Source organism: Aethalodelphis obliquidens, unplaced genomic scaffold (assembly GCF_003676395.1).
Source record: "Aethalodelphis obliquidens isolate GAN/ISIS:26980383/991018 unplaced genomic scaffold, ASM367639v1 scaffold12, whole genome shotgun sequence".
Lineage (NCBI taxonomy): Eukaryota > Metazoa > Chordata > Mammalia > Artiodactyla > Delphinidae > Aethalodelphis > Aethalodelphis obliquidens.
The window spans coordinates 14,472,646-14,488,136 of NW_020837956.1; the positions used below are offsets into that span (position 1 = coordinate 14,472,646).

At 35.8% G+C, this 15,491-nt stretch overlaps 1 protein-coding gene across 3 annotated transcripts in view; it reads left to right on the forward strand.

Annotated features, from left to right (window-relative positions):
• The window catches only part of STRN (striatin), a 111,561-nt gene that overhangs the window by 56,894 nt on the left and 39,176 nt on the right, over positions 1–15,491 (forward strand). For all 3 annotated transcript variants that reach the window (XM_027113387.1, XM_027113389.1, XM_027113388.1), the window contains exons 4-7: positions 7–85; positions 8,627–8,794; positions 10,932–11,067; positions 14,023–14,158. In XM_027113387.1, coding sequence (XP_026969188.1) covers positions 7–85; positions 8,627–8,794; positions 10,932–11,067; positions 14,023–14,158 — 519 coding nt within the window. The remainder of the gene's footprint in view (positions 1–6; positions 86–8,626; positions 8,795–10,931; positions 11,068–14,022; positions 14,159–15,491) is intronic.

Genomic DNA, 15,491 nt, shown 5'->3' on the forward strand with positions numbered 1-15,491 from the left:
TTCCAGATGAAGGTAATGAAACAGAGGTGCAGCCACAACAAAACAGCCAGTTAATGTGGAAACAAGGTCGACAACTACTCAGACAGTAAGTATCTCATGAAAGTATCTGCTGTGAAAAAGCTTTTTTGAATTACTGTTCCTTTTCCATATTAAATACTTTTTCCCCTATGGAGGAATTTATTTTTTCATTAAATATTAGTAAGAATTATTAAGAATAAGTTCTCTCTCCATAATTTTAGCTTTATCAGGAAGTGTACAGTTTAAAGCTTCTAATTTATATATGCTTAAATTTAGTTTAAAGAATTCTATACCCTTAAAGTTACTCTTTTCCTTGTACCTTTTACACATGAATATACATATGTTTTAATATAAGTCTAATCATGTAATTTTTGTGTTATGTTTTTAAACTTTATTTTAAATAGGTGGAAGAACTTCTTGCATTTCCCAAGTTTGTAAATTTTATGCTGACATATAGTTTCTCCTATAAAATGTGAACTTGAGAGTATAAAGAGGGATCAAAGCTAGGTTGAGGTTCAGATGTCAGGCAGTGGGCTAGACTCACTCACCAGCTCAGTGCCTGACCCTTGCATATCACATTTGAAATTGGTATTTTGATTTGTGCCTCACTAAAATGAAATTTGCTACCTGGTTTAAACTTTTGCGGTTGCTTGTGAATAGTCTAAACCTGTGGTTTCCAGAGCAGATTGTATGCCAGCCATTTCTTTTGATGATGGGAAGAGAATATTAAAGTGTCTCCTTACATCTATTTTTAATCTCCTCAAAGTGAGAAGGAAATGAGACTTCATTACTATTTATTTATGTTTTAAATTTTATTTTATTTATTTTTTATACAGCAGGTTCTTATTATCTATTTTATACATATTAGTGTATATATGTCAATCCCAATCTCCCAATTCATTCCTCCCCTGCCACTTTCCCCCCTTGGTGTCCGTACATTTGTTCTCTACATCTGTGTCTCTATTTATGCCTTGCAAACTGGTTCATCTGTACCATTTTTTGAGAATCCACATATATGTGTTAATATATGATATCTGTTTTTCTCTTTCTGACTTACTTCACTCTGTATGACAGTCTCTAGGTCCATCAACGTCTCTACAAATGACTCAATTTCATTCCTTTTTATGGCTGAGTAATATTTCACTGTATATATGTACCAGATCTTCTTTAACTATTCGTCTGTCAGTGGGCATTTAGGTTGCTTCCACGACCTGGCTATTGTAAATAGTGCTGCAATGAACACTGGGGTGCATGTGTCTTTTTGAATTATGGTTTTCTCTGGGTGTCTGCCCAGTAGTGGGATTGCTGATTCTATTTTTAGTTTTTTAAGGAATCTCCATACTCTTCTCCATAGTGGCTGTATCAGTTTACATTCCCACCAACAGTGCAAGAGGGTTCCCTTTTTCCTACACCCTCAGCAGCATTTGCTGTTTATAGATTTTCGGATGATGCCCATTCTGACCAGTGTGAGGTGATACCTCACTGTAGTTGTGATTTGCATTTCTCTAATGATTAGTGGTGTTGAGCAGCTTTTCATGTGCCTCTTGGCCATCTGTATGTCTTCTTTGGAGAAAAGTCTGTTTAGGTCTTCTGCCCATTTTTGGAATGGGTTGTTTGTTTAATATTGAGCTGCATGGGCTGTTCATATATTTTGGAGATTAATCCTTTGTTGATTTGTTAGCAAATATTTTCTCCCATTATGAGGGTTGTCTTTTCGTCTTGTTTATAGTTTCCTTCGCTGTGCAAAAGCTTTCAAGTTTCATTAGGTCCCATTTGCTTGTTTTTGTTTTTATTTCCATTACTCTAGGAGGTGGGTCAAAGAAGATCTTGCTGTGATTTATATCAAAGAACATTCTTCCTGTGTTTTCCTGTAGGGGTTTTATAGTGCTGTGTCTTAAATTTAGGTCTTTAATCCATTTTGAGTTGATGTTTGTGTATGGTGTTAGGGAGTGTTCTAATTTCATTCTTTTACATGTAGCTGTCCAGTTTAACCAGTACCACTTATTGAAGAGACTGTCTTTTCTCCATTGTATATCTTTGCCTCTTTTGTCATACATTAGTTGACCATAGGTGTGTGGGTTTATCTCTAGGCTTTCTATCCTGTTCCATTGATCTATATTTCTGTTTTTGTGCCAGTACCATACTGTCTTGATTACTGTAGCTTTGTAGTGTAGTCTGAAGTCAGGGAGTCTGATTCCTCCAGCTCCATTTCTTTCCCTCAAGATTGCTTTGGCTATTTGAGGTCTTTTGTGTCTCCATACAAATGTTAGATTTTTTGTTCTAGTTCTGTAAAAAATGCCATTGGTAGTTTGATAGGGATTGCATTGACTCTGTAGATTGCTTTGGGTAGTATAGTCATTTTCACAATATTGATTCTTCCAATCCAAGAACATGGTATATCTCTCCATCTGTTTGTGTCATCTTTGATTTCTTTCATCAGTGTCTTACAGTTTTCTGCATACAGGTCTTTTGTCTCCTTAGGTAGGTTTATTCCTAGTTATTTTATTCTTTTTGTTGCAGTGCTGAATGGGATTGTTTCCTTAATTTCTCTTTCTGATATTTCGTTGTTAGTGTATAGGAATGCAAGAGATTTCTGTGCATTAATTTATTTACCAAATTTATTGATTAGCTCTAGTAGTTTTCTGGTGGCATCTTTAGGATTCTGTATGTATAGTATCATGTCATCTGCAAACAGTGACAATTTTACTTCTCCTTTTCCAATTTGGATTCCTTTTATTTCTTTTTATTCTCTGATTGCCATGGTTAGGACTATGTTGAATAATAGTGGCGAGAGTGGACATCCTTGTCTTGTTCCTGATCTTAGAGGAAATGCTTTCAGTTTTTCACCATTGCGAATGTTTGCTGTGGGTTTGTCATATATGGCCTTTATTATGTTGAGGTAGGTTCCCTCTATGCCCACTTTCTGGAGAGTTTTTATCATAAATGGGTGTTGAATTTTGTCAAGAGCTTTTTCTGCATCTATTGGGATGATCATATGGTTTTTATTCTTCAATTTGTTAATATGGTGTATCGCATTGATTGATGTGCGTATATTGAAGAATCCTTGCATCCCTGGGATAAATCCCGATCGATCATGGTGTATGATCCTTTTGATGTGTTGTTGGATTCTGTTTGCTAGTATTTTGTTGAGGATTTTTGCATCTATACTCATCAGTGATATTGGTCTGTAATTTTCTTTTTTTGTAGTATCTTTGTCTGGTTTTGGTATCAGGGTGATGGTGGCCTCATAGAATGAGTTTGGGAGTGTTCCTTCCTCTGCAATTTTTTGGAAGAGATTGAGAAGGATGGGAGTTAGCTCTTCTCTAAATGTTTGATAGAATTCACCTGTGAAGCCATCTGGTCCTGGACTTTTGTTTGTTGGAAGATTTTTAATCATAGTTTCAATTTTATTACTTGTGATTGGTCTGTTCATATTTTCTGTTTCTTCCTGTTCAGTCTTGGAAGGTTATACCTTTCTAAGAATTTATCCATTTCTTCCAGGTTGTCCATTTTATTGGCATAGAGTTGCTTGTAGTAGTCTCTTAGGATGGTTTGTATTTCTGTGGTGTCTGTTGTAACTTCTCCTTTTTCATTTCTAATTTTATTGATTTGAGTCCTCTCCCTCTTTTTCTTGATGAGTCTGGCTAATGATTTATCAATTTTATCTTCTCACAGAACCAGCTTTTAATTTTATTGATCTTTGTTATTGTTTTCTTTGTTTCTATTTCATTTATCTCTGCTCTGATCTTTATGATTTCTTTCCTTCTGCTAACTTCAGGTTTTGTTTGTTCTTCTTTCTCTAGTTCCTTTAGATGTAAGGTTAGATTGTTTATTTGAGACTTTTCTTGTTTCTTGAGGTGAGATTGAATTGCTCTAAACTTCCCTCTTAGAACTGCTTTTGCTGTATCCCATAGGTTTTGGATCATTATGTGTTCGTTGTCATTTGTCTCTAGGTATTTTTTGATTTCCTCTTTGATTTCTTCAGTGAACTCTTGGTTATTTAGTAACGTATTGTTTGGCCTCCCTGTGTTTGTATTTTTGCGTTTTTCCCCTGTAACTTATTTCTAATCTCATAGCATTGTGGTCAGAAAAGATGCTTGATATGATTTCAGTTTCCTTAAATTTCCCGAGGCTTGATTTGTGACCCAAGATGTGATCTATCCTGGAGAATGTTCCGTGTGCACTTGAGAAGAAAGTGTAATCTGCTGTTTTGGGATGGAATGTCCTATAAATATCAATTAAATCTATCTGATCTATTGTGTCATTTAAAGCTTGTGTTTCCTTATTAATTTTCTGTCTGGTTGATCTGTCCATTAGTGTAAGTGAGGTGTTAAAGTCCCCCACTATTATTGTGTTACTGTCGATTTCCTCTTTTATAGCTGTTAGCAGTTGCCTTTTGTATTGAGGTGCTCCTATGTTGGGTGCATATATATTTATAATTGTTATATCTTCTTCTTGGATTGATCCCTTGATCATTATGTAGTGTCTTTCCTTGTCTCTTGTAACATTCTTTATTTTAAAGTCTATTTTATCTGATATGAGTATTGCTACTCCAGCTTTCTTTTGATTTCCATTTGCATGGAATATCATTTGCATCCCTTCACTTTCAGTCTATGTGTCCCTAGGTCTGAAGTGGGTTTCTTGTAGACAGCTTATAGATGGGTTTTGTTTTTGTATCCATTCAGCTAGCCTGTGTCTTTTGGTTGGAGCATTTAATCCATTCATATTTAAGGTAGTTATCGATATGTATGTTCCTGTTACCATTTTCTTAATTGTTTTGGGTTTGTTTTTGTAGGTCCTTTTCTTCTCTTGTGTTTCCCACTTAGAGAAGTTCCTTTAGCATTTGTTGTAGAGGTGGTTTGGTGGGGCTGAATTCTCTTAGCTTTTGCTTGTCTGTAAAGGTTTTGATTTCTCTGTTGAATCTGAATGAGATCCTTGCTGGGTAGAGTATTCTTGGTTGTAGATTCTTCCCTTTCATCACTTTAGGTATATCATGCCACTCCCTTCTGGCTTGTAGAGTTTCTGCTGAGAAGTCAGCTGTTAACCTTATGGGAGTTCCCTTGTTTGTTATTTGTCATTTTTCTCTTGTTGCTTTTAACAATTTTTCTTTGTCTTTAATTTTTGTCAGTTTGATTCCTATGTGTCTCGGCATGTTTCACCTTGGATTTTTCCTGCCTGGGGCTCTCTGCACTTCCTGGACTTGGGTGGCTACTTCCTTTCCCATATTAGGGAAGTTTTTGACTATAATCTTTTCAGATATTTTGAGTCCTTTGTCTCTCTGTTCTCCTTTGGGGGCCCCTATAATGTGAATGTAGGTGCATTTAATGTTGTCCCAGAGGTCTCTTAGGCTGTCTTCATTTCTTTTCATTCTTTTTCTTTATTCTGCGGCAGTGAATTCTACCATTCTGTCTTCCAGGTCACTTGTCCGTTCTTCTGCCTCAGTTATTCTGCTATTGATTCCTTCTAGTATGTTTTCCATTTCAGTTATTGTAGTGTTCATCTCTGTTTGTTTGTGCTTTAATTCTTGTAGGTCTTTGTTAAACATTTCTTACATCTTCTTGATCTTTGCCTCCATTCTTTTTCTGAGTTCCTGGATCATCTTCACTATCATTATTCTGAATTCTTTTTCTGGAAGTTTGCCTATCTCCACTTCATTTCATTGTTTTTCTGGGTTTGTATCTTGTTCCTTCATTGGGAACATAGCCCTCTGCCTTTTCTTTTCTTTTGTTTTTTTTTTTTTGCGGTATGCGGGCATCTCACTGTTGTGGCCTCTCCCGCTGCAGAGCACAGGCTCCGGACACGCAGGCTCAGCGGCCATGGCTCACGGGCCCAGCCGCTGTGCGGCATGTGGGATCATCTTCCCGGACCAGGGCATGAACCCGTGTCCCCTGCATCAGCAGGCGGACTCTCAACCACTGCGCCACCAGGGAAGCCCCTGCCTTTTCATTTTGTTTGTCTTTCTGTGAATGTGGTTTTCGTTCCACAGGCTGCAGGGTTGTGATTCTTGCTTCTGCTGTGTGCCCTCTGGTGGATGAGGCTATCTAAGAGGCTTGCACAAGCCTCCTGCTGGGAGGGACTGGTGGTGTGTAGAGCTGGGTTTGCTCTGGTGGGAACAACTCAGTAAAACTTTAACCTCCTTGTTTGCATTCCCTCCCTGTTGGTTATTTGGCCTGAGGTCACCCAGCACTGGAGCCTGCCCGGCTCTTTGGTTGGGCTAAGGGTGGACTCTGGAGGGCTCATGCCGAGGAGTACTTCCCAGATCTTTAGCTGCCAGTGTCCTTGTCCCTGCGGTGAGCCACAGCCACCCCCTGCCTCTGCAGGAGACCCTCCAACACTAGTAGGCAGGTCTGGTTCAGTCTCCTATGGGGTCACTGCTCCTTCCCCCTGGGTACTGACATGTACACTACTTTGTGTGTGCCCTCCAAGAGTGGAGTCTCTGTTTCCCCTAGTCCTGTCGAAGTCCTGCAATCAAATCCCGCTAGCCTTCAAAGTCTGATTCTCTAGGAATTCCTCCTCCTTTTGCTCGACCCCCAGGTTGGGAAGCCTGACGTGGGGCTCAGAACGTTCACTCCAGTGGGTGGACTTCTGTGGTGTAATTGTTCACCAGTTTGTGAGTCATCCACCCAGCGGTTGTGGGTTTTGATTTTATTGTGATTGCGCCCCTCCTACCGGTTGTGGGATTTGATTTTATTGTGATTGCGCCCCTCCTACCGTCTCACTGCGGCTTCTCCTTTGTCTTTGGATGTGGGGTGTCTTTTTTGGTGAGTTCCAGTGTCTTCCTCTTGATGACTGTTCAGCAGTTAGTTGGGATTCCGGTGCTCTTTGCAAGAGGGAGTGAGCTCACGTCCTTCTACTCCACCATCTTGAACCAGTCGCTCCTCTGGTCTCAGTTTTTCAAAGTTACTAGATTTTTTTCCAACTTTACTCTGCTTTCCTCATAGTAAGTACAGCGGTGAACCATCTAATAAAATTTTATAAACTTGAACCACAGTCACCCCAAAGGCCCTCATGAGCTCCAGTCTCCAGTGAGTTCCGTCTCCAGCTGAATTCAGTCTCCAGAGACTTCATTACTATTTAATAAATGGGTTTTCACTTTGGTCTTAAATGTGATTTATGCATTTTCCTTTTATAAATAAATAAGTTCTTAAAGTGCTGATTTTGTTTTTTTTTTAATGACAAGTGGTTATCATAGTGAGCAATCCAAGAAATATCTTTTAAAAGACTCGTAATCTGCCTCTCAAAGGTTACATTTTATTAATGAATAAGGAAGTAACTATTTAGTAAAGCCAACTTATCTATGGAATGAGCAGTTTTGGAAACGGTTATATGTAATGTGATTTTGTTGCCAAAGTGAGTTATGTATCAAGTATTATTTGTTAAAAATAGAAAAGTGTGTGTTTGTTTGCAAGAACCAACTGATTAAAATCGGGAACTTTTGAAATTTACTATCCAAATTTTAATCAAAAATTTTCTATAGGTACTGGATAGGATTGAAAAATGAGTACCTTGACTTGATAGGATACATTTATTCCATTTTGGTTACATGTCTTTGTGAGGTATCTCTTTGACCTATAATAACTCTTAATACCAGATCTTAAAGTGATCTTAGATCAGACTGGTTATCTTTTTGATCTTTGTTTTCTCTTTCGTCTCATAGACTTGATACTTACCTCTAAGTTAATGCTTGTAAGTTATTGGTAGACATTTGTCTATCATGTTTATTAATGACATTATTAGTGGCATTTGCCTTTTTCATGTTTTTGCCACTACCACTTTTCATCTTTTTTGGTCATCTTTGTTGTTAATAGATACTGAGCGCCTTCTATATGCCAGACACTGTTCTAGGTGTGTCTCTTTTAGGAGAAGGAAAACTGAGGTTCAGGAGAATTAATGTTACACAGGAAGAAGGTGGAAGAAATGGGCTTTGAACCCAGGTGTAACTCTCCATACAAAGCCTATTCTCTGTTTTCTATGCTGCTGCCTCTCTGCAGCACACACACCCCTGGGCACTCATCTCACATCCCACAATTGAGTTGTGGTCTATTTTTATTTTAGAGTTGTCGTCAGGATAGAAGCTTCCCTTCTGTGGAAGTGGCTCTTTGGAATATACTGTCTTTTTTATGTCATGGAGGAAACCATATATGCTGGAAACTTTGTATGTCATAGAGATATATGCTAGAAACTTTCTCTCTAGATTTCCATTTATCCAATGATAGTTTAATATCAGAAGTGTAAAAAGACTATTGGTTATTGTAGTTACTATTATAAAATAGTAATTCAGTAGAATCTGAGAGTGAGTTTACTCCAGCCCTGCCTAGAAGAAAGAATGTGCCATTAGGTATATTAAGGAATAGCTTCTTCTTATGATACATGAATGGTGTATTGTATAGTTCTTTGATTTTTCTCAGTGACCATAGAGGCTGGTACTGCAAGAGACAGCTCCATCTGCAGCTGGAAGATTATTTATTAGCAAGTCTTACTAGCATAGTACTGTACTGTTAAGTCTTATGCAGGCATATGAATTTAAAGAAATGTTTTTATTTACATATTCAGTAATAGAATACTGATTGCAATATGACTGAATTGTAAAGATCCTCTTCACACGCAGGTATCTACAGGAGGTGGGTTACACAGATACTATTCTAGATGTGAAATCCAAACGAGTGCGAGCTTTGTTGGGCTTTTCAAGTGATGTCACTGACAGGGAAGATGACAAAAATCAGGACTCAGTTATAAATGGCACAGAGGCTGAAGTTAAAGAGACAGCAATGATTGGGTAAGTATTTTGTCTGGAAAGTGGTTTGGCTGTAGTTTTAGTTCTTATTAATGTTTTTGGCTTATGGGTGACACTTGTGATACTTGTACTTTTAGATACTGCTACAGAAGTAATTTAATGATAAAGTTTAATAAAAAAATTCAAATTTTATTTGGTAGTAGATAACACCATAGGGATTAGAGTTATCATTTATGATTACTTTAAGAATATTTTTATTTAAGATTTTTTAATTGCAATTTATGGATTTAATATAGATTTTAATATCTTGAAGCTCAGTCACTATTAGAACTTCATAAAAGATCTTATTTGGAAATTCACTTCAAATCAGTACGAGTGAAATTTCATTCCTGGTGACGCAGAAATCATATAAATACTTAATTCTTTTGATGTAAACCTTTTCTTAGCCACTTTCATGTATCTAATAATGCTGTAACTCATCTTCCCCTTGAAAAGTATCTATTTCAAGTATATATATTTTAATTGATAGAATAAGTGAAGAATTCAGTAGCAGAAATTTTTTTTTGCTTTTTGGATCATGTATCATACAATTATATGTAATTCTGCTTAAAATGAACATGGACAGTTAAATAAGGAGATTCTTCTTTATTGAAAAAAGTTGACATGATTCTTAAAGAAATAAAAAGCCAAATTCTTAAAGAAATAAAAAGCCAAAGATTCTTTGAAAGTCTGAGTATGATGTTACTTTAACTCATGTTTAGGCTGGAAGAATGGTTTTAATTGAGCTCTATACATTTTCTAGTGAGAACATAGTTTCTATTATTTGGAACATAAACTAAAATTATGGGGTTTAGGTAAAGGTTTAAAAATACGACTTTTATAAACAAATGTCACTGGAGCCTTCTTAAATGTATTCATTAATAGTTAAGACTATATAACTTGTTTTAATAAATGTAAGATGTAGATTGTTTCTCTGTGTAGAAGTAGACAATGTAGGCATTAATCCTGGTTATATTTTTACCTAATGAATTAGCTCAAATTATTATAAAGACCCTCAGGAAAGACCACTCTAGTTGTCTTGTGTTTTGGCCTTGACCTCTCTTTTGAAACTGATAAAGGTATTATTCTGAATCTGACTTCTATAGGGATGGAGGGTAGGTTGGAAAAAAACAAAAACGTAGCTCTGAGCAGATTTGAAATTTAAGATTTATCTGTTTTGAGAATTTTGCCCATAGTTGTGGCTAAATTTGTTCAGGAAAATGTCTTCTTATCTATAACATTTCCTAATGAGAGAAATCATTCTGTTCTGGCCATTAAGAAATTTTTTGTTAAAATTCTTTAGAGGGAACTAAAATAAAATCTTACATATTTGAAAAGTCAATCATTTCGAAAAGGTTTAACCAACAGGATCAAGTTTTGTAGTAATATTAATTTGACTAAAATATTGTTTTTAGTAACTTTATGCACACATTTGCTTTTTTCAACTCTTTAGCTGTTCAGAAATGCAAGATTGCATCAGAGAAAAATGATGTGTTTACTAGTTATTTTCTTAGTTATGGAAACTTCTGTGTCAGAGGAAGAGTTGCAGAGAGGAAAAGAAATAGAAAAAAAACAGGTAGAGATAATAAGAAAAATATTTTTAAAAGAAATGCATTAAGGTTGGCTTAAAAATCAACATAATAGTGGATCAGAAGGGGGAGTTCTTTACATTGGATTGTCATTAATCTAAGTAGTAGGTATGATTGCAAAGTACTTTTAAAAGAGTAGGCAGGGCTTCCCTGGTGGTGCAGTGGTTGAGAGTCTGCCTGCCAATGCAGGGGACACGGGTTCGTGCCCCGGTCCGGGAGGATCCCACATGCCGCGGAGCGGCTGGGCCTGTGAGCCATGGCCGCTGGGCCTGCGCGTCCGGAGCCTGTGCTCCGCAACGGGAGAGGCCACAACAGTGAGAGGCCCGCGTACCGCAAAAAAAAAAAAAAAAAAAGAGTAGGCACTTCCTTCCTATATTGCTTTTCCAGTTAAAATCCATGGAAATGTAATAGATAAGAATCAGTGTAGCTCATAATATGATTTGGGGGTGTCATAATACAATATAAACAGAAGTTAGTGCTGTATATCATGGATTAATTCTTATGTCGAGTTTAAAAAATTAACTGAACAAGGTGTATATGTTTTAAACCAGAAAATCTGAGTTAACAGATTCTGCCTCCGTGCTGGATAATTTTAAATTCCTTGAAAGTGCAGCTGCAGATTTCAGTGATGAAGATGAAGATGATGACATTGATGGAAGAGAGAAAAGCATCATTGATACTTCAACGGTGAGTTGAATAACTCAGATATAAATATTTTTAGGGACCATTATGCATACTTTAATCCATACCCTTCAACTTCAACCCTTAAATTTTTTTTCCATAAAAAAAAAAGTTTGGGGAAATTTAATCTAAATTCCCCATAAGTTTGGGGAAATTTAATCTATATTCCCCATAAGTTTGGAGAAATTTAATCTAAAAGTTTTTGTATTGATTTCAAATTCAAGACTTTTTAGTATAGCAGCTTTTTCTTATGGGCCTTCATTCATTAGCTTTTTGTTAATTCATTAAACATTTCAACATTTTTGTAGGGTTAGTGAACATGGTAAATGTGTGTTATAACAATGCATTGTTTTTGGTGCTATAAGACAATGGAACTGACAGACCCATTATGGTGCCTGATGGTGACTGGCATCAACTCTAATCGGTGTGGTTTTTGTTTCTCATGTCAGGGTTGCTTTGGTAGGCAAGTTCTACACGTTTTCAGAACTCTTCCATTAGATTTCTCCAAACTTGTTTAGGATTATTCTGTGGTTTTGTTTAGATTTTTGTAAGTTTATTGTTTCCATGGTAGAGTCCTGGAATAAGAGGTATCTAAATTCTCCCTTCTCTTCCCTTCTTTATTCTATTCCCTTCTACCCTCTCCCCTTTTTAACCTCTCCCCTCTTTTCTTTCTCTCTTCATATTCCCTCCTCTCCTTCCTTCTCTGTCTTTCTCCTTCTCCTTCTTTTAAGTAAGAGATGAGGGTGTGCTTCTGTGTTTAGGAGAGTGTTCACATTTCCTCCTTCACATTTATTTAAGAAGAGGGAGGAGAAAGTAAGGTAATGTAAATAAAGCAGACTGGAACGAGTCAAAGCCTTGGGCTAAAGTCCCAGTTCTGTCACTAATTATCTGTGCTTCTTAATCCTTCAGGCTTAGTTTTTCAGTTTGTAAAATGGGGATTATAATAAATAACCATCTTATCCCCAGAGTATTTTGTGAGGAATAAATGAAACACTATGTATGAAAATGATATGTTTAACTATAAAGTGCTTTCTAAGTGTAATTTCTCTGTTCTCTTTATGTCCTCTGCTTTCATCAGAGACACTCAATTTACTACTTCCAGATTAATGTTTCCCTGGGCCACTATTCAGTAGTACTGTGCTAATAACAGCCCTGCCATGGATATTATTTGAACTTCACATAGTTACTCCCTCTTTTTATTATTCAAACAAGTAGTTATAGCACATGTTTAAATATACCGTAGTAAAAGAAAATGCCGAAGCTTGTATGATAACTTTTCTCTGTCGTAATCATTTGGAAATTCTGTGCTGACTTGTGATTTCTATGGGATGATTGTACTGAGATATTATTTTTCCATCAGAATACTTTACTCATAACAGTGGTTAAATAATAACTAATTATGATGCTTTAAGTTTTGTTGTTAGTTGTTATATCAGTGTAAATATTAAAAAATCTATAAGCTGTTTATTATAACTATCAAGTGTGGTCTTAATAGAAATTCCTAAGTGTAAACTGGTTTCTTTTTTTTTTTTTTTTTTTTTTTTTGGTTTCTTTTTAAATAATCGAATTCATAAATATCTTGACCTCCAATTAGTGCAGATCATAGCAATTCTGTGACCAAGCAATGAAGGCACAGCTAATATAAGCATACTTAACCCCATTTAAATATTGGACCCAAAAATTTTTCTAGTTTTTCCTTTAGAAAAATATTTCTAAACAAATAATTGGTTTCTTTATAATAGTTTTGCTAATTTTTATTATATATTACATTGATTTTCACAGCTGCAGTATAATAGCTACATGCCAAAAGACTTTAAAAATCTAACTCTATGTAGCAATGTATAAGCAGGACTTAGAAGATTTATTGCAGTGCTGTATAGAGAGAGAATGGCTGAAAATTATGCTGTTAAAATGTTTAGTAGAACAAGCAGGTTCTTAAAATGTTATTTTATTTCTTTAATCAAAAATAGTTCAATAGATTCAACTAAGAAAATACAGAAACATAAGGCTCTTAGTAGCTGTTGGTTGTGTTAAGTCTATTTTCTTCAGGCATTTTCTTCAAAAAGCTACATATGTTCATTGTCCTTTCTTGTTCTTTGCCCTGTATTGGAGTTTGATTTTTCTTTGCATTACACTCTGGGTCATTTTCCTCCTCCCCATCTCCTTCTCTTTTCTCATGTTTGATCTCTTCACCTTATGATTCCAGAGATGTTTCTAAATGTATAAAAATGAGACATAATGGCCCTTGTCAGATTTGCTATTAAATCCAGATTATGTCTCTAAAAGATCAATATTTGAAGAAAAATTTGAATATATAGACAATTATTAGAGGAAATTGATGCAAGGTTGGGACAGTAGAAATAATAATGGGCATTGTTCCGCCTGCCCCACAGAATACCTTCTCAATCTTGTGGCATGCATTTCTGAGTTTGTAGCTTTTGTGATTTTAGCTTTTGTAAGGGAATGATGTACTAGAGTTAAAATTTATCATGGTTATATTCTGAAAAACTCTTGCAATGTTTTATGAAGTAGTTCTTTCTTTGGTTAGATTAGAATATCTGCTCGCTGCACAGACTGCATCCAAGAAATGTAAGATTTGGTTGTGGTTCTCATAATACAGTGTGTCAGGGACGTTTTTCATCTATCTGTAATTTAAATGCATGTCTTATATTCCAGTGTTTTCAATATATGATTCCATTTGTTTATTTAAAACAAACAAGCCATCATTTAACAAAGTTTAAATCACTACTTTAAAATGTATAATGTATATCTTTTTAAAATGACATCTGTGTTTTCTACTGAATTGGATAGGTATTACAGTTATTTAACACAACAAAGATGCATTTTCTGAAGAAAATAATTGGATTTTCTCATTCAGTGGTAAAAGGATATAGTCTTCTTTACTTAAATTAATCCCATAATATATCCTAATATTTTAATTGAGCATGTTTTTTTCATTAGATTGTTAGGAAAAAAGTATTGCCTGATAGCAGTGAAGATCGAGATACAAAAGAAGCTCTAAAGGAGTTTGACTTTTTGGTTACATCAGAAGAAGGAGACAATGAATCCAGAAGTGCAGGCGATGGAACAGACTGGGGTAAGGAAGCATACTGGATCCAACTAGAGATGTTATGTAAATGAACGAAACTAATATTTTACTAGGAGGGCAACATCTTGAAGAACACTTTAAATCTGTTGTAATGTTGAAATGTTGAACATTCTGTGGACTTTTTTCTATTGTCACCTTTTTTCCAGGGTATGTGTGTGTGTGCTTAAAGAAGGTTGTACAACTAGTTACCTCATCTTTTAACATAAGCAATACAGTATGAAAATAATTTGAATTCATATATAGGATGTTCTCTGTTTTCTACCTAGACAGTAGAACTTACAAATCTAGATTTTGTGGAAATTGAGTATGAGAATGTAGTAGAGGATTTTAGAGATCTCATCTTTGGCATTTTCTGTGCAAAAAGAAGTATAAGTTAAAAAGCTGTAGTTATTCATTCATTTTAGTCAAGTTTCATCATTTTGTACAAGGCATAGAATTTTTTTGCACAAATGGTTCTAAACAGATTTAATATTTTAAACATCTAGTAAGAGTTCAAACAAGTATTTTAGGGAAAACTTCCACAGCACAGATCATTCTAGGTGTTTGGAAATGAATTGTCCTATCAGTAAGGTAGGATTGTGATAAATTCTTCAAAAGTGATCAGTTCTATCAGGTGTGTGTATGTGTGTGTGTGAGAGAGAAGGAGAGAGACAGACAGAGAGAAGACATGTAGATACTGAGAATGAGAAAATTTTCTTCGGAGGTTGAAGAATTCCAGGATTCCCTTGGCTTACAGTCTATGTACTTTAAAGACAGATAAGGTTAGGGAAACAGTAACTATCTTAATTTTTCCTTGAGGCTTTACCTTCAGGGACTCTGATAGCAATAATGCCACTTCTTTTCCTTTTTTGTGGTAAATATTTGAAGAATTATTTGGGATAATTACTTAGTCATTGAAGAATATAATGGCTATTTAGTGACTGGCTTTTTCTTTTTCCCCAACAGAACAAAGTTTGGAAACCAGGGGAAGTTAAAGTAAAACGAATCTCTCTCCTGTCTTATTCCTTACTGAGCTTATGTATCAAGTTATTTAGATATTTTAGGCAACAATTCTTCCAATATAGTTAGATCCACCGTGCTACACTGAGGTCATTCTCTGAGGAGTCACACATCTGTATAAATGATAGTTGGCCTTTTCTTTGCCAGTCTTATTGCAAGGGTAATTGGGATTCATTTTTCTCCAAAGACAGCTGCATTGTCCCTTCATAACTTCCTTTGCTTTAAGGTGTGAGTCATGGCCCAGAGTATTATGTGATACAGGTCTGTAACCTGCTATGAATTTACTGGTGAAAATGAGTGACTGTTCCCACATCTGAGCTGT